The sequence below is a fragment of the Hypoxylon fragiforme genome, assembly GCF_022984875.1.
Source record: "Hypoxylon fragiforme strain CBS 206.31 chromosome Unknown GGS25scaffold_3, whole genome shotgun sequence".
NCBI lineage: Eukaryota > Fungi > Ascomycota > Sordariomycetes > Xylariales > Hypoxylaceae > Hypoxylon > Hypoxylon fragiforme.
The window spans coordinates 1,036,398-1,054,045 of NW_026054758.1; the positions used below are offsets into that span (position 1 = coordinate 1,036,398).

Consider the following 17,648-nt stretch of genomic DNA (forward strand, 5'->3'; position numbering starts at 1 on the left):
AGTAGTACCTTTGAACTCTGAAGATTCAAGTTTAGCATATGATTCAGGCACTTGCCGCATTCTGTGCCACTGGACGGCATATTTCATACCCTCCGAATGGCCGATAAAGCGAGCATCGCCTTGAGTAACTAGTATCTTAACACTAGCCCTACAGGCCCCTACTACAGTCAGTACAGTGTACCTACTAGCCCTACATAAGTTTCTTTAGCACGTTTGATCCGATCGCGCGTCTGAGCGCAAAGACACACTACTACATAATACTAATAGTACCCGCGTCGTCGATGATACAATATCATACAAAAGGTCCAATGTTAGAAACAGCAGCTTGAGTTTCCTTAAGTACAGCAACATTTTTTTCACATTTGAGACGACTTGGCTCCGGTAGCCAAGACCATATTAGGTTCTCGGAATTGGTATTTTGATACATTGTACAAACATTCCCGGAATCTATTCTGTTTCTTTGTGTATGTATTGTACAATAGTTATTTTTGGCTCCAAATCTCGGGAGAGATCTTATGTAGTTATGTTTCAGTCTCTCTTTCTCGTCTCTCGCGCGCGCGCATTCTCGTCGCTATTTATGTTTGCTCATTGTTATTTTTGTACCTACATACATAAGCGTTTAGCTGCATAGCACCGTAGGTATTGTGTAGGCGCCCGCTCGGCGCATTGCATATTACCACGTGTAAGCCCCTCCCATTTCAACTGTCTTGCCGCCAGGAGTGTCCAATATTAGTTGCCTTACTTTGTAGATAACTAAGTATTTACTCATAATTCATTCACGATGAACTTCACGATGAACTTCAAGCACCGGTGTATTCAAACCCCATGTCCCAGACTTTTACATGCATCTAAACCTTGAAAAGAAGAAGAAGAAGGAAAAAAAAAAAAAAAAAAAGGAGTCAGTGGGCTCAGATCTTCAAAACAGATTCACGATCGATCCTCAACCAGAAACTCTCTTTAAAAAAAAAGAAAAGCTTTTAAACTAACTAACTACCTAGTACCTACATACCTTAGCATACCTACATACCCTAACAACGCATAGCGCCTAGTCTCTTGCATTAACCCAACCCTTGAAAGTTCATCCTCCCCAGTCGAGCCGCACCGGCAGATGATTGGGTTAAACAGGGGGAATAAGTAGCCCATCTCAAAAAGGTTCCGCGTCCTGTTTGGGAAGCATTGAAGTGTGTGTGACCCCCTGATCGTTGCTCGTTTCAGATGATGGTCTCAAGGCAAGTGAATCACCGCACAGATTGGATAATCAAGAAGGGGAAGACTGTAAAGTCTGTAATGGTACAGGGCAGCATGGGAAACGATCATCGTAGCTAAGAAAGAGAACCCCAGGTTGCATTAATGTACGTGATCTAGTTACTTGTTGTTCTACTTCTTGTTCTACTTGTTGTTCTACTTTTCCCATTTCTCCTTTCCATCTTGATCTCTCTTTTCTTCCTCCTCCTTTCTTGCCAATCTATAACCCTACCTAGTACTTACATATTAATTATCCTGTGACCCTGTTTGTGTATGTGTGTGTGTGCCTGGTGCCCTCCTCTCTTCCGTTCTTTGCTCAAGGATATATCATCGATCCTTCTCTTGCCAACACGGTCACTCTCTGATTCTACCTAATCGAAATAAAAACGTCCTCCTTCATCCATTACTTTCCCTCTCTAGCGCAACTTGTTGCTGCAGCTCCTGTTTTTCATGACGACTACTACGCATCGTGACGCTCGTTTTCCCAACCGCCTACCTCGGAACCCCGTCGCCAACATGGCCTCCTCAAGTCTCATCATCCTCGGACTCCGAGCTGCTCAGCTCTTCTTCGCCTTCATCATCATGGCCCTTACAGCCTACGGTATGTCTTACCCTCGTCCGCAGAGAATGAAGTGACACATGAAAGTTGAGATCGAAGCTAATGACCGGATTGGATACAGTTGCCCACTGGTACAATGTGGACACGTTGACTTCGTCGCCATCCCAGATCAACTGGCTGTTGGCTGTGTCGGTAATCAACATTATATCTGTCATCTACCTGGAAATGACGCCTCGATTTGCCCCCAAATGTGAGTGGCCAGAAATTGCATGTTAACAACCATCCGTGCAAAAAACTTACATTCTCATAGTGTCTCACCCGATCGTTGCCATGGCTCTCGAAGTGTTGAACGCACTCTTCTACTTCGCAGGATTCATCGCCCTCGCCGTCTTCATGAGCCGGCTGCTCTTCTGCCGCGGCAGCGTGTGCGGAGCTGCTCAGGCGAGCGTGGCCTTCGGTGCCTTCGAATTCGCTCTCTGGACCGCCTCCGCCGTCTTTATGGGAAAGGACGTGTGCAAGCAGGGGCTTCTAAAGTTCCAGTTCCGCCGCCCTGGCGCCAAGGACTCTACAGAAGCGCCTGCGATGAAGGAGGCTTCCCAGGCCGCGTAAGCGACGGCGGCTATACCGATATACCCCTGTCGCCATACCGTCCATCTCTCGATTATTATCAGGCAGCGCCGAAGGGGACCGGACGTTGGGATCGCGTCTACTTGCATCTAGGTAAAGGCTAGGGTTTCGTGGTGTATGTTTCTTGATCATCTGTTGATGAGCTAGTCAAATCGCAATGACTGGAAAAAAAACGAGGGGTGTTTATGGGAAAGGGGGTCTATTCATGAATGAGATGGACCAGGGTTCGGGCTTCGTCTAGATGACCAGCCAGCCAGACAACCCAACACGTTCATGTACGCACGGGAAGGGCCCGGGGAGTTTGAGGGAGCTTTTTTGAAACCATAATCACTGAAGGGGACTGAGTTCTGCAAGGAATTTGTTACGATGACGGGAACGAGATGAATCCAATATACCACCAGTTTTTGCTTTCGTTTTTGCGTATCAAGTAACAGTCACCTAATTCGGTTTTAGCTGCAAAGTTCCAAAGTTATGTGCTCAAGTGCTCAGTACTTATGCCTTTGAATGTTCCTGCTATACCTAGGGTAGTATGTGCCATTGTGCCTACATACTTAGTAGCTACGCATTTGAAGATTCTCTGAATGGTCCCGGCTACTAGGTAGTAGGTACCGACGTTGTATGAAGCAACATGCGTCCTACCCCGATATCCCACCTTTCCCACCTTTCCCACCTTGCTACTGTATTAGATCTGGCGCAATTTAGCTGCGGGATGGTGTCTTGCAGTTACCCCGCCATAAGCTTCGCTTGTCCTATGATTTACACCTCACAAGGTGTGCCCCGCGGTCCGTTGGAGATATTTTAGCTCTAATTATACCATACCTACTACTGTAAGGCGTTTCTTTACCTAGAAATAGCCTTTGGCTTAAAGGAGAGTTAACTTGCCTAGGGTAACATACAGTAGCTTACTGAGAATGGTGTAAGGACTTCACTGCCGAACAGGACAAGACGGGCATGACAATTTTCCAAGACAGGTAATAGATAAGACTGAACTGAACGATTTTCCTAGAAAGTCGTCAGTTTTTCCATTTCGATAGCTCAGAACCGAGAGCTCGCTAGCAAGGCTAGATAGATGCAAACTATTATTCCCTCGTCCCTGTCATTGGATGTGAAAAAGGCACATCTAACCTGGATATGGGAGGATAGTCGATGGCGTGCTTTCTCCACAATTCCCCCCAAACGTGACGGTTCACACTCTCTCAAGAGGTACATGCCAATGCCTTTGTCGGAAAGGCGTTTTGTGACGAGCAAGTATATATAAGTTAGGGGTAAAGTCGAGTAACACTTCTCTTCTGTAGCAACCCTTGCGGCCTATAACCTCGAATCTCTGCCGGCTTTGGCTCGCGTACTCTGTGATATCTGGCCCTACATATCCCCCCCTCCACCCCTCATTTATATTATCGCAGCTTTACGTGCTCATATACCTGTGAAAAGAGTTATCATAATAAACCGTGGTTATAATGGCAGAAGAAATAGCCAAACACTTTGAGACTCTTCAGCTCCATGCGGGGTATGCCATATACTCCACGCTGTGTAAACTCTGAGGCTTTACGGCAGCTAACCATATCGAAGCCATGAACCCGACTCGGCAACGAATGCTCGCGCAGTCCCAATCTACGCTACAACTGTTTGTTCCCCCAGTGAACCTCAAGCTGATATTTGTGCTGAACGATGTTACTGATTTGGTTGATTATTAGAGCTTCACTTTCAATGACTCGGCGCATGGTGCTAGGCTGTTTAGCCTCAAGGAGTTTGGAAACATTTACAGCCGTATTATGAACGTTAGTAATCACTTCCTACTCCCCGACTGGCCTATTACTGATTTAACTGGATAGCCAACTGTGGATGTTTTCGAGAAGCGAATTGCTGCCCTGGAGGGAGGCGTGGCTGCGATCGCAGCTTCGTCTGGTCAGTCAGCTCAGTTTATGACATTCGCTGCTCTTGCGCAAGCCGGTGACAACATCGTCTCAACTACCAATCTTTACGGTGGCACATACAACCAGCTCAAAGTTTTCCTACCTCGGCTTGGGATAAACACCAAATTCGTTACTGGTGACGATCCCAAGGAAATCGCCGCAGCTATCGACGATAAGACCAAGGCTGTATACATTGAGAGTATCGGGAACCCTCGCTACAATGTACCAGATTTCGAAGCCATTGCCAAGGTTGCGCACGAGAAGGGCGTCCCCCTTGTGGTGAGTGGCATGAATCTTTAAGTTACCCCTAAATGTAGAGAGTTTGCTGATTTAAATAGGTGGACAATACTTTTGGAGCAGGAGGCTACTTCATCAGGCCCATCGATCACGGTGCGGACATAGTCGTCCACTCGGCGACCAAATGGATTGGTGGCCACGGGACGACAATCGGCGGTGTCATCGTTGATAGTGGCAAATTCGACTGGGGTAAGAACGGAGCTCGATTCCCTCAGATGGTTGAGCCGTCAGATGGGTACCATGGACTTAAATTCTGGGAAACTTTTGGGCCTATTACCTTTGCTATTCGTGCAAGAGTCGAGATTCTGCGTGATCTTGGATCCTGCTTGAATCCTTTTGCTGCGCAACAGCTCATCATCGGCATCGAGACGCTGAGCCTGAGAGCTGAAAGACACGCACAGAATGCACTTGCACTCGCCAAGTACCTCGAGTCTAGCCCCTATGTAAGCTGGGTGTCGTACCTCGGATTGCCAAATCACGCGAGCCACGAAATAGCCAAGAAGTATATGAAGAGAGGGTTTGGCGGTGTTCTCAACTTCGGAGTCAAAGGCGGCGGTACTGCTGGTAGCCAGATCGTGGACTCATTCAAACTGATCTCCAATCTGGTCAACGTAGGCGACTCGAAGACGTTGGCTGTGCACCCCTGGACGACAACGCACGAGCAACTATCGGACGAGGAGAAGATCAAGTCTGGCACAACCGAAGATCTCATCCGTATCTCTGTTGGCACAGAACACATCGACGACATTATTGCTGACTTTGAGCAAGCATTTAAGAAGGCTGCTGCAGCGACTACGAAGGGAGAGGAGGGCGCCCCTGAGAGTGTAGCCAAGACAGAAGAAGCACCGACAGTGGCTTAGGAGCCCGTTAATGGGTGTTGAAGCACTGGAGGAGGATTATACCCATACACCAAAGATACTAAGATAATTGAAAGCAATTTATTTTCTTGAAATTGCAGAGTGAATGTACTATAGTAACTTGAATGTGTCGAAGTTTTTTTTATGAATAGGAAGTTTATTATGTAGTTGCCTTGGTACTACATGTGTTCAAGTACCTAGTACTGTGACTACTAGGTACTGTCTTGACTTTTGAGCTTTACGTACATAACTAATGTGGATATGACCTAGTTAGTGCCCCTAATGTTCCACTTTTATTTTACCTATCGAATTTCTGTACTGGAAGTGACCAACGACATCATAATAGCGTACACATGTACATACTGTAAATAGGTATAGTAGCTTCGGAATTTCAGCACCCTTCTTCCTTCAACTCCCAACCCGAGCAACAAACCAAAAACCACATCACTCGGAAGAAAAGCCAAAAGGGATCAGGCCAACGAAAAAAAAAGAAAAGAAAAGAAAAGAAACCAGCAATGCGTCTCCCGCCCCTCAGCAGCCTCCTCCTAGGCGCCGCCTCCCTCCTCCTCCTCCCCCCCTCCGCCACCGCCGTTACCCACCACCCCGAACCTCAAACCACCGTATCCCTCTGGATCCCCTCCTCCGCCATCCTCCCAAACCCACGCACGCTCTCGGCCACCACGCACGCGACGCTCACAGCTCTGCGCTCCTTCCACGACGCCCCGCTGTCGACCTCGGGGGCCTTCGTCTTCCGCAACGTGACGCCCGGCTCCTACCTCGCCGACGTGCACTGCGGCTCCCACGCCTTCGCCCCCCTGCGCATCGACGTCGTTGCAGCTGACGAGGCGTTGCTGGTGAGAGCGTGGGAGACGTACCGCGGCAACGACTGGGAGAACAAGGGCCCCGAGGTGCCGCGCACCGCCGGCGGAGCCGCCGGGTTTGCCATGCGTGCGCTCGCGCCCAAGGAGTATTATGTTGAGAGAGGGTCTTGTGAGTAGTTTTCCTGCGGATACATATATATTTATATCCTTCCCTATCTCCCTCCCTACCTATCTACCTATCTACCTATCTAGGTATAAAATACCTAGGGTTGTGCCGGGTAGGCGGAGAAGAACAAACATGCTAACACACACAAAGTCTCGATCCTCGGCATCCTCAAGAACCCCATGATCCTCATGGGTCTCGTGAGCATGGTTCTCTTCATCGGCATGCCGAAGCTTGTCGAGAACAGTACGTTCCCTCCCTCCCTCCTCTCCCTTTATCATCTTCCCCAAACTAACATCTCCTTCCTTCTCCAGTGGACCCCGAGATGCGCGCCGAGTTCGAAGAGCAGCAGCGCAAGAACCCCATGAACAGCATCATGGGCGGCGGCGGCGGCAGCGGCCAGGGATCCGGCGCCAACCCCATGGGCAACTTCGACATGGCTGCGTACCTTGCCGGCCAGGGGACCGGGAAGAAGGAAGAAGCCCCCGATAATGCCGGCAGTGTGGCGAAGAAAGGTGGGCGGAGGAAGGGGGAGTAAGGAATGAATTGGCTGTATCGGATTAGGAGAGGAAAGTAAGGCTGGCTTTACTGGCTTTATGGAACGTGGGATGGATGATCCGGGTATACTTTGCTTGTCTAGGTGTCTGCCTATATGCGGCCTACGTGGGCATTTAGGTACCTGGATACCGTCCCTAATTTACCTAGATACCTACCCAGGTATATACGAGAATAGGATAGAATGAGCAAAGAAGACATGTGTAATGTACGTGTCTACACCAATTGAACGCGAATTCAAGACTACCTAGGTACCTACCTCCCAAACATCAGTGTATCACGTCCAAGTCACATACCAGGAACACGTAGCCACTGACACCTACATGCAGTTAAGAATATTCACCTAGATAGACACACATCATTACTCATTTGCAAACGCATTCATGCTTAGTTGCTCGTTTTCATTAATTCATAATCAATACACGTATGCTTCTGAACCCATGCCTAGTCTGTCTTTCGTAGTAGCCATCGTCCACTACCTTAATTACAAGCGCAAAGAAAAGAAAAAGACTCCCGGTGTCCTTGGTTTAAAAATCACCGCCACCAAAGTCGTCACCACCGCCCATATCGCCGTCCTGGTATCCATCTTGGTAGGCATCTTGCTGTCCGTCGTTGACGGCGTCCGCAATCAGCGCACCACCAAGCAGACCGGCACCCAGACCCAAGGCAGCACCTCCGGCCGCGCCCATCCCCCCGCCGGTTTTTCTACCACCTTGCATGGGTTGTTGGCCGCCGTAGTAACCACCCTGAGGCGCTCCGCCATATCCACCGCCATATCCGCCACCACCACCATAGCCCCCGTATTGGCCAGGAGGGGGGCCATATCCGCCGTACTGACCTGGGGGCGGAGGACTCTGGTAGTATCCCTGCTGGGGTTGTGGGCTTCCATAGCCGCCATACGACTGTTGGCCAGGGTATCCACCACCACCACCGTATCCACCACTACCATGCTTGTTCTTATTACCGAAGAACTTGCCAAGTAAGCCCTTAGCCTTGTCTGTCGAGGAGCTGCCTGATCGAGGAGGGAGCTGATCTGGATAGGGCGAATAGCCCTGTGGCGGGGCGGGACTGTTGCCATAAGACTGAGCAGCACCTCCACCGGGCGTGCGTGCGCGAGCGTTCTCTTCTTCTTGGAGCTGTCTTGCTAACCGCGCATCCGCGTCCTCGTCATGCAGGTGGGAGCTGGATCCACCAGGCTTCGTGGACTCATTGATGAAGGGGTTGTTCTTGCTATCGGTAGGTGAGGGGCCAGAGCCAGAGCTATAGCCTGGTGGGGGGCCAGGCGGGGCACCATCATCGCGAAGACTGGGGTCGACAGCAGGCTCGGTGGGCTTATCCCATTGCGACTTCTTGGTGAAGGTGTTGACATAGAACCTGAGTTAAAGATTTAGTAACAATGCTAAGACTGGTATTGCAACGGGTATTACAAAAGAGTATTGACAGATTGGTAGCGGGAAGGAATGCGAGGAATAAAAGTATCTCTGCAAGACAAGGAAGACAAGGAAGACAAGGAAGGATGCAGCTGTCGTGCCAGCCGAGACTCACCACTCATGGTACTGATCATTCCAGCGGGCGACCCATCCCCCCGGGACCTTGGGAGGCGGCGGGCCTGTGGGCGGTGCGAATTCCGACATGCGAAAGTTGTTAATTCGACGATGAAGTAATAATAATGATGCGATTAATATGTAAGTAATAAATAGACTGATCGACCTGTCAGATCGAGTGGGGAGATCAAGAGGGGTTTTCTGATCTGTGCAGTCTTGGGGGTGGATTTTGTTATATGTACGAAGCGGTTGAAGGGAATTGGAGGATTCAAGGTTGTAATGATCAATGTTCAGTGTTAGGATGAACTAAGTTCTTGTAGGTGAAGAGAAAGAAATGGATGTGATGTTCAATGCTTAATACATATAACTATTCATGCAGGGACCTTTATTTTAGTATCTACATGTACTGTGTAGGGAATACATACATATACTTCAAGTTGTGCCGAAGAAACCGATTAAACTGGTCCTTCTTGATTCTGTCACGGACAATGTACGTGGTAGGTACAATCCATTGGTGGTGTCAGCGTGTCAGGTACTAGAAGGTGCTATGTACAGCAGGTAACTCAACTGAAATACTACCTACTATGTACATCCATGCACCGCCCCGTTTAGCTACTCGCGTACAGTACATACGTACTGGGTAAGGGCAGTTTCGGCATCTCCAACACCGGTGTACCTTCAAGTTAACTAGTTACTACATATGTAGTTATTCATAAGTACCTGCAAGTACTTGCTCACGTTTAGTCATAGTCGTGTAACTTGCCTGTGACATTTGCCCCCATTTGCCCCCATTTGCCCCTCTAAGTTACTAACCCCCTCGAGCCCCTCCATGCTGGAGACCTCCCTGGTAACCAATCAGCAGGTATCACCAGCGTGGCTGAGTCCTCTCCTGTCTTGAAAAACAACGCTCATAACTTGAAGTGCCACTGACATCTACATACATCTACATACCAGTTCGGCTTACGAGTCCCCATGTCCTGAGCCACCAAGAATAACAAGAATAATAATAACTTAAGTTTCGACTCGACACTCATTACGCGTTTAACACGCCGTAGACATACATATATATCATATCTCTACTTCGTACCATCGCATGCCCGCCTAATGCTCAATAATGTAGTAAACAAATACCAAGTGACTCATCCGTCTCATATCCAACTACTACATGTAGGTAATAGGCTGACACCTACCTAAGCCTTGTTATGTATCCCTAGTAGCGGATGCCGAACCGGCTTCTTCTTAGCCAATCCCAGATCCAAACCATCCGCAGAAGAAGAAGCGCCGTCATGAGCATCACTTTGAACACTCACAGAACCACCAACGCTGACACCAACCACAGAACGCCCCTTAATAGCAGGCGTCAATCTTAGGGATGGTAGTGGCGGCGTGACCGATCTCCGCGCTACCCTGCGCATCGCTCTGGCAGCCTCCCGATCCTTAACAGCCCCTTGGGTCTCCGTCTTTCCCACGGTGTTGTCGTCGTCGGTACCGGCGGTCTGGCTGCTGCTATGTTTGTGTTGTTTGCTTCGGTGTTTGCCGCTGCCGTCCCGCTTCACCATCTCTACCATCTGCCAGTCCCGCTCCAGAGCCGGCACGTTCGACACGTACATCCACTCGTCTTCCACCGGCTTCTCTGTGACGAAGTCGCGCCGTAGGCTGAGCGTGCCTGGGCGAGAAGATGTTGGCATCGTTTCTGGCACGGTATCTACCTTGGTTAGTTGGTTACGAGCAAGTAGAACTGGGAACTCGTGTACTTGCCAGGATCAACACCATGTTCCTCAACGCATTCCCAACCATCCATATCCTTTTTAGGAGCTTTGAAGATGAATTAGTATATGGTGTCCGTGGCGAGGAAGGGGAAAAAAGAAAAGGTAATCGAACTTACCCTCGGATTGTGAATCGACACAAAGCAACAAGTCGTCGTCCTGGTCAGTGCCCTTCGTACCGTGAGTCCGTATGCTCTCGGCACACTCATTTTTTTGTGATCGCATGACGATGACCTCGGGATGGTTGGACTATGGTGGTGATGATAATGATAATGATAATGATAATGATAATGATAATGATAATGGCAATGGTAATAGTAATAGTAATAGCAACAGTGATGGTAACAACTACCAGAGTAAGAATAACAAGTGTGAGCTCATGGCACTTTACTCAATATAACCAATTCTAGTAAAACTCAAATGTGTGTCTACAACTGTGTGCCTCCCTACAGGGTTTCGCCCAAGTTAACAAAGTAAACCAAGCACGGAGCCATAATAGACGCGACTAGAAATATTGTCACCACAAAGTTCGGTGTGGTCTGCTATGGTTAAAGAGTTTCAATAGCTCTATTCTAACATGTCCAATCTCGAGACTCCCGATCCACCATCTTTGACGGCCTGGACACCAACGCCGAGGCTGAAAAGTGCAATGCATACCTAGGTAGTCATAAACTATTATGAAATAATATCAAACCATGTCCCTCTCATCGTATCGCCTCTCCTCGAATAGCCTCGCCGCCTCGATACAATACGTAGCGCGTTCGCTACCCAGCCTTCTTTCGCTGGCGTAGCATATAAGAACGCCATCGAGTATTCCCGATAGAATACCCTCCATTGCCCCCAACACACCCCAGCCTATCATACTGGCCACCATGCCCACAACATACGCGTAAGCGCTCCCCTTGACACCAATTCCATCCGGGAGTTGGACCTGCAGCTGCCGTGCAGTCATTACCCACGCCGCGAACCCAAGTGCCGTTGACATGACGAACCGTGCCGCGTGAAGGAGCATCTTGGCCATGCGATACGGCATGAGAGATGCCGTTGACTGTCCGCGCCGAGAGAATGCGCTCGGCGTAAGGGTCGTAGTAGGCCCCGTGGCGAGGAACTGGATTCTACTCAGTTGCGAGGCCGACTCCATCAGGGGTAGTGAATGGATCGATGCATAGGTCAATGCTAGAGGATTGGTTAAGACGGACACCGGGCGAGGAGCTAATCGCCATCCTATGAACTCGAAGATACTCGCGATGCGACGGGGTAAGATCAAGATAGGGATTCTAACCGCCAGGGATAAAAGGGTGGAAGCACAAATAGTGCCAAACACCGTAGTGGTAGAATGACCTAGGGCTCCTTTGACGATCGCATTCGACGAGGCGGAAGACTGATTGTTGCGGAAAAAGTACCAGTTTGAAACAGTGCCGCCGGTGGTAGCGCGTACGACGCCGCTCATGACGGAAAGGGTCCATATGTACATGATAAAGAAGAAGACCGCAAGCCACCAGGTCGCAGTACCGATGACAAATGTCGAAAGGGATTTGGAAAAGTAGCCACCGAGGAAGATTCTGGTGAACATTGACAACCAAACCCATGTCCACCCAACGACGAAAGCTAGCGAACCGAACCCAAGCAATACCAATGCTGGGTTGGCTGCGAGAATACGGCTGGAGAAGTCGAGTATGTCTATCGCCCGCTGTATCTCGTGACGTCCCTTGTATAGTAGCCACACCCAAATGATCGAACAGATTCCTGGAATTATGGCAGCATACCGCATAACTACATCCTGGGCTCGGGATCCATGATCCGGCCCTTGGAAGCTGGAGATCATCGGGTACAACGAAAACGAGAAGAGGACGATGGGAACGCCTAGTAAGATAAGTAGAGCTAAAGGTTGGACAAAGGACCTCAGCGCTGCCATCCAAATTAGGGCGACGACGACGGAAACTAGAGTATCCACGGCAAGGAGGTAGAAGGAAGAATGAAGAGTCGTGTAGATAGTGTCACCGATCTTCCTGCTGGGCACAGAGGTGTGCAGCCATACGAGCACAAAGGTGGCAAAGAGAGATGCAATAGCTATTAGGTAAATCCAAGCGAAGAACTGATCGTGCACGAAGATCTCGCCATACATCCGAGTAGGTGTTGGCGCAGGGATATCGCCTTGATCTTCTTCCGTCTCATCCTCCTCAGCTATAGCCTGTCGCATTAACCGTTGATCGTGCTCCAGATTTGTGCCCCTTTTGCCAGCCGTTCCCTTTGGACCGCCTGAGGCAGGCTTGAACTGCTGGAAGGCAGGGGGTGCTGAATCTATAGGGGGCTCCTGGAGAAGATCGTCTGGCACTTCATTATCTAGTACCGTTGAGTTCAAGCCGATATCAACCATTTTCCCGCTCTCATCACTATCCGAGTTCTGTCGTAAGCTCTGGTGGGTACTTGGCCCGTCAGGCTCCTTGACTGTATCACGCTTGGAATGCCTATCTTTGAAGCTAGATTCACCGTTCCAACTGCTCTTGATACCACCTGCGCCTGTGGGGCGTATGTGAGAGTACGCGTTTCCAAACGACTCGCTCTCGTTGTGCTCGGACGAAGCACCAAGTCCGTCATTCTCAGAAGCCGAGCTCTCCTCTAACCGGCTTGAGACAAAAACCCGGCGAGATCGTTGCAAGGCACGAAGATCTGCAGCTTCCCTAGCGTCATCATCATCTTCGTCTTCTCGAAACTCGTTAAGGGCGCTGTGAAAGAGGGGGGCATCCGAAGTAGTATTAATACGTGAGAATCCTCCAAACCGGGAGCCTGAGGGCTGATAAGGATTTCCAAGCCGGCCTTGGTACGAAGATCGTGCGGGATGCCTAGAGTACCGTCCGGGGGTGCCTTGCGGCTGTCGACTTGAGGCATCGTTGTTGTCCGGCGACCCGAAGTTGGACAGGCGGGACTGCGACTGGGCTAGGAACCTCGAGGCATCTGGTAATGGAACATTAGACCTAGATTCTTGGTTACCGAGCAGAAGGATAACTTACATTCTGAAAACATATTCAGTCAGCGCAGGAGGAGGTAGACTCCAGCGGAAGGGCTAAGGGGTAGATGATAAGGCGGAGTTAGGCAGGATTTGGGGGAAAGGCAACACAATTAGCGGTGACGATGACACAGTGATGCAAACAATACGATGCCTGATGATAACAATAAAACTAGGAACCATCTGGAGGCATTTCCTGCCAATAAAAGAAGTAAGTAGAGATACGTAATCTACTGTACGTATTAATCTTGGGTGTTGTGGTGTGAATAATGTTGGTAATATTGGGTTAACAAAGAAGTAGAAGAGTAAGGCCAAAATAAAAGAAAAGGATGAAAAAATAACGAGTTGAGGTTTGGTACAATCGACAGCAGCTGCGGCGTCGTAAAGGTGATGTAGATGAATGAATGAATGAGAATGGGATTGGATTGGATGAATGAGGGTGACTGATACTTCGATTGCTCACATGCAGCCCTGAAGGTTGTCTGTCTAACGTCCTCCATCCACCAGCACCCACAGCACCCACAGCACCCACAGCACCCACAGCAGGTGCCAGGCATAGCTTTACAGCACCTTTAGGCTACATAATGTACCTATAACATTGAAATGTATTGTATTCTAATTGTATTGTACTACTACAGTAAACCTTGGCCATAACGATTCGGTAGACAACGATATTTTTGTATAACGATATAATTTTGGGAACATTGCAATTTTGTATGGGAAATAACGATATTTTAACCTTAGCGATATATCGTTAATTTTTTGACCGCCACCACCAAGATCGTTATGGACCATATGTAAAAAACCGTTTATTTGATAAATTTTTGGTGGAATAAGTGGAATTTTGCGTTTGGTAGCCAATTGGACTGTCCTTTTTTCAGGTAAATCTAATCACCGCCACGATATCTAATCGCCGAAAAATTGGCTTACTGCATAATATCTATTGTACAATATTTTTCATAAAATAGTAAGTACCTTTTCCAATAAAATGGCAGTAAAGGTACAACGGCATTACACGGACCATGACAGTGGGTCCATCTCTACATAACGATACCTCTCTATAACGAATTAAGAGTGGTGTTTTTTCCATATCGTTATGGCCAAGGTTTACTGTAGTAACTAGTACCTAGCAATATTAAAATACAACGGTACAATACCTCCTGCCTACCAATACCCCCAAGAACTGCTTATCCGGACTTAAGGCCCGCTAGAAACGCTAAAAATGCGTTACGGAAGCGGTCAAAGTGGGAATGATCATACATAAGTACCTAGATTTTAGTGGATATGAAGCCTAAACAAGCACCGCTATCTTGACTAATGGGCCCTGCGCCTGCAGCGATCCAAAGCAACATACTGGCATACCCTAGGTAAGCTATCCAACCACCTTCCATTTGACTCAAAGCGGTTTATCAACGATAAAAAGTATGAGCTTGTAATGTGCCTACCCGCATTACGTACCTATAGGTGGTACCTAGTATAGGTACATACATAATGTATACATAAATTAAAAGTCCATAATAACTTCAATGTTCCAGACATCAAATGATTTGTTTAATATTAAGAACTTATTATTGAATGGATGAAATAAATATAGACCTTGTGCCGTTATAGAAAGATGATGATAAGGAAATGCCCAAGGAACTAGTTTAGTGATACCATGTATTGTCCCGTTGGTTTGATGCTAACGGATGTATGACTGACCTCTTATACCATGCAAATATAAAAGTCACGAGCCTTTCATAGGAGACCAGGTGTCAGATGCAGTGAGGTCATGCACCCTTCATCAGGCGCTATCGGCGCTGCCAGCTGCTCGAAGTACCGAAGCCCGCCTCACTCCAAGTTGCATATTTCTACATAGCATGAAGGCCTGATCCATGAATGTATTAAACTTGAATGCAGCACTGAGTACCTGACTTATCGATAACTATGTAGACCAATTTATGAACCTAGGTCAACGGTACCTACCTGTAATTACATAGGTACGTAGTACATACCTAGCCTAGTACCTAGTATGTACTAGTAGTGCACTACATCACGCCAAGTTAAGTTTAAACAAGTCAAAGCCAGCGACATCATCGTTATAAGTAATCCGATATAAATCCTAATTTTCTTACCAGTTGACCCGAAAACACATACAGACATCCCATACCTACTTACCCTATCTTAGCCGTACGTAGCATTCACTCTTTGTCCCCCCCAGTCTATGTAACTACCGTCACCCCTCAAAGAAAGGAAAACAAGTAACAAAGACCAAACCACCGTGCCTGGCTTTGCTTCTTCCTCCTTCTCCCCATATATTCGCCGCCACCTGCGTATCTGTACTGTACAAAGTCTTGCGCTATCAGTTAAAGCCGACGATTTGGATCTGGACACACCCTAGCTCTGCTGGCTAGGCTTATTACCTATCGCAGTTAAAGGACACACTACATATCAACTTGCAACAAAGGCATTCTATTTCTAGCGCTTTACGATTCCATACCTCGTGGTCCATCTTCTCTATACCTACATTGTCGCCTACCTCTCTTCTCCAAGCACCTACCTTCTCCAAGATCCAATAATTTCTAATGTCTTCACCGCCCTGGGACTATATCGCCAAGCTAGTATGCATCGGGGACTCGGGATGCGGTAAATCCTCTCTCACCATCCGGCTCTGCGAGGGGCGCTTCAGCCCCCAGCACGACGTAACGATCGGGGTTGAGTTCGGGTCGAGGATTGTGCCCGTCGGCCCCCCGTACTCCAAATCACCTACCCCTCCCACCGAGGGCGGCCTACCTGAGCCGCCCCGTGTCGACAAGACGCCGCAAAAACACATGAAGCTTTCCCTTTGGGATACGGCGGGTCAAGAAACGGTGCGTACCCCCCCTCTGACCCATCTTTTCAATAATGGGATACTTGCCGAGGTAGCCCTCGAGGCAGACTTGTGTGCCCTGGCCCCATTCAAGAACTCAGGATCCTTGAGGAAGGGTTGTCTTGAATGAGTTTTAAGCATTTTTTATAGACCTGAAACGATGCAGATAAACCAACTTGACATGTTACTAACATCTCCTCTCGTAGTACAAATCAGTAACACGCTCCTATTTCCGTGGCGCATCCGGCGCCTTGCTCGTTTTCGACATAACTCGCAAAGCGACCTTCGACCACGTTACTGACTGGCTGAATGACTTGCGCGCGATCGCCGACCCAGACATCGTCGTCATCCTCGTCGGCAACAAACTCGACCAAGCCCAAACGTCCGAGAACAAGCGCGAGGTGACCCAACAGGAGGCCGAAGAATGGACCCGCCGCAACGGCGTTCTGCAGTACGTCGAGACCTCGGCTAAGTCGGGCGAGAATGTCGAGGAGGCATTCATGCGCGTCGCCGAGCGCATCTTCGAGAACATCAACGCGGGCAAATACGACCTCAATGACCGCCGCTCCGGCGTCAAGGGTCCCGGTCCTCGCGGCGGCAATGGGGCTAGGCTTTCCGTATCTGAAAAGCCGGTGGGGCAGACCGGCGGTTGCTGTTGAGACGCTTGAATGAATAGCATGAAGCCAACGAACAAACAAACATATATTTACAACATATTACTACTTAGGTAAGAATGAAGCGAAGGCAAAGCTGGGTGGGACTGGACTGGACTGGACTGGACTGGACTGGGTTTATTTAGCTGGGCTGGGCCGGCTTGGTTTTGGTTTGGGTTGTGTTACGTCGAATAAACCCCGGAACTGCATGTGAGTCGGAATCGAACTCATTTACCAGATTTCCAACCGGATTTTTCAAACGGTCAGTCAGATTAGATTCATAAACGACGATGCCCAACAAACCACAACAACCAACCAACCAACCAACATCATCTTTCGAGGTCATAGAACCTACGAAAAAAGAGCCAGGTTTTATCATGAAGTTGGCTCTCTAGATGCTGATGCATGCCCCGAAACCCTGAAGTCTTACATAGATAGGGTCCCGGGTACGGGGTACTTTACTTGCTACTCATGTGGGTTCGACGTTTGGGTCTGGGTCTGGGTCTGGGTCTGGGTCTGGATTTTTGGTGGTGTCTATTTGTACATAGAAACTTTGCGCACTGGAAGGCATCGCATAACGCATTCGATGATACCCTACGTAATAATGTCTAACTTTCCACGACTCCTCCAAAAGGCAAGCAATCAAGCAAGCAGTGGGAAACGGAAATCTCCCCCTTCCCCCTTCCCCCAACCCTAACTCGTTGTTGGGCGGATGTTGGAATATCACATTACTTCTGCCACTTACATACCTTCCTGCCTATGTGCTTGCATGATAGATACATACATACCTAGG

The 17,648-nt window shown here is 48.7% G+C and overlaps 6 protein-coding genes across 6 annotated transcripts; 4 read left to right on the forward strand and 2 right to left on the reverse strand.

The window, feature by feature from the left end:
* Positions 1–1,761: 1,761 nt before the first annotated feature.
* GGS25DRAFT_519206 (membrane-associating domain-containing protein) lies at positions 1,762–2,413 on the forward strand (the record flags this gene model as incomplete). The annotated part of the gene is made up of 3 exons (XM_049263658.1): positions 1,762–1,846; positions 1,926–2,054; positions 2,115–2,413. The coding sequence occupies 3 exons, from the start codon at positions 1,762–1,764 to the stop codon at positions 2,411–2,413; spliced, it is 513 nt and encodes a 170-aa protein (XP_049118678.1).
* Positions 2,414–3,212: 799 nt separating this feature from the next.
* Positions 3,213–5,665, forward strand: GGS25DRAFT_480438 (O-acetylhomoserine ami). The gene is made up of 5 exons (XM_049260093.1): positions 3,213–3,938; positions 4,001–4,055; positions 4,126–4,209; positions 4,264–4,623; positions 4,683–5,665. Exons 1-5 carry the CDS (start codon positions 3,889–3,891, stop codon positions 5,499–5,501), a joined length of 1,368 nt encoding a protein of 455 aa, XP_049118679.1. The 5' UTR covers positions 3,213–3,888; the 3' UTR covers positions 5,502–5,665.
* A 151-nt stretch (positions 5,666–5,816) lies between these two features.
* On the forward strand, positions 5,817–7,423 carry GGS25DRAFT_480441 (uncharacterized protein). Its single transcript, XM_049260094.1, has 4 exons — positions 5,817–6,488; positions 6,636–6,728; positions 6,797–7,288; positions 7,367–7,423. The coding sequence occupies exons 1-3, from the start codon at positions 6,014–6,016 to the stop codon at positions 7,018–7,020; spliced, it is 792 nt and encodes a 263-aa protein (XP_049118680.1). The 5' UTR covers positions 5,817–6,013; the 3' UTR covers positions 7,021–7,288; positions 7,367–7,423.
* On the reverse strand, positions 7,399–9,094 carry GGS25DRAFT_172217 (uncharacterized protein). The gene is made up of 2 exons (XM_049256571.1): positions 8,583–9,094; positions 7,399–8,411 (listed from the first exon to the last, which is right to left on the reverse strand). The coding sequence occupies exons 1-2, from the start codon at positions 8,669–8,671 to the stop codon at positions 7,565–7,567; spliced, it is 936 nt and encodes a 311-aa protein (XP_049118681.1). The 5' UTR covers positions 8,672–9,094; the 3' UTR covers positions 7,399–7,564.
* A 1,652-nt stretch (positions 9,095–10,746) lies between these two features.
* GGS25DRAFT_480539 (uncharacterized protein) lies at positions 10,747–13,899 on the reverse strand. Its single transcript, XM_049260096.1, has 2 exons — positions 13,359–13,899; positions 10,747–13,302 (listed from the first exon to the last, which is right to left on the reverse strand). Exons 1-2 carry the CDS (start codon positions 13,369–13,371, stop codon positions 11,036–11,038), a joined length of 2,280 nt encoding a protein of 759 aa, XP_049118682.1. The 5' UTR covers positions 13,372–13,899; the 3' UTR covers positions 10,747–11,035.
* Positions 13,900–15,406: 1,507 nt separating this feature from the next.
* On the forward strand, positions 15,407–17,374 carry GGS25DRAFT_480540 (GTP-binding protein rab2). Its single transcript, XM_049260097.1, has 2 exons — positions 15,407–16,203; positions 16,409–17,374. Exons 1-2 carry the CDS (start codon positions 15,919–15,921, stop codon positions 16,859–16,861), a joined length of 738 nt encoding a protein of 245 aa, XP_049118683.1. The 5' UTR covers positions 15,407–15,918; the 3' UTR covers positions 16,862–17,374.
* Positions 17,375–17,648: the final 274 nt, after the last annotated feature.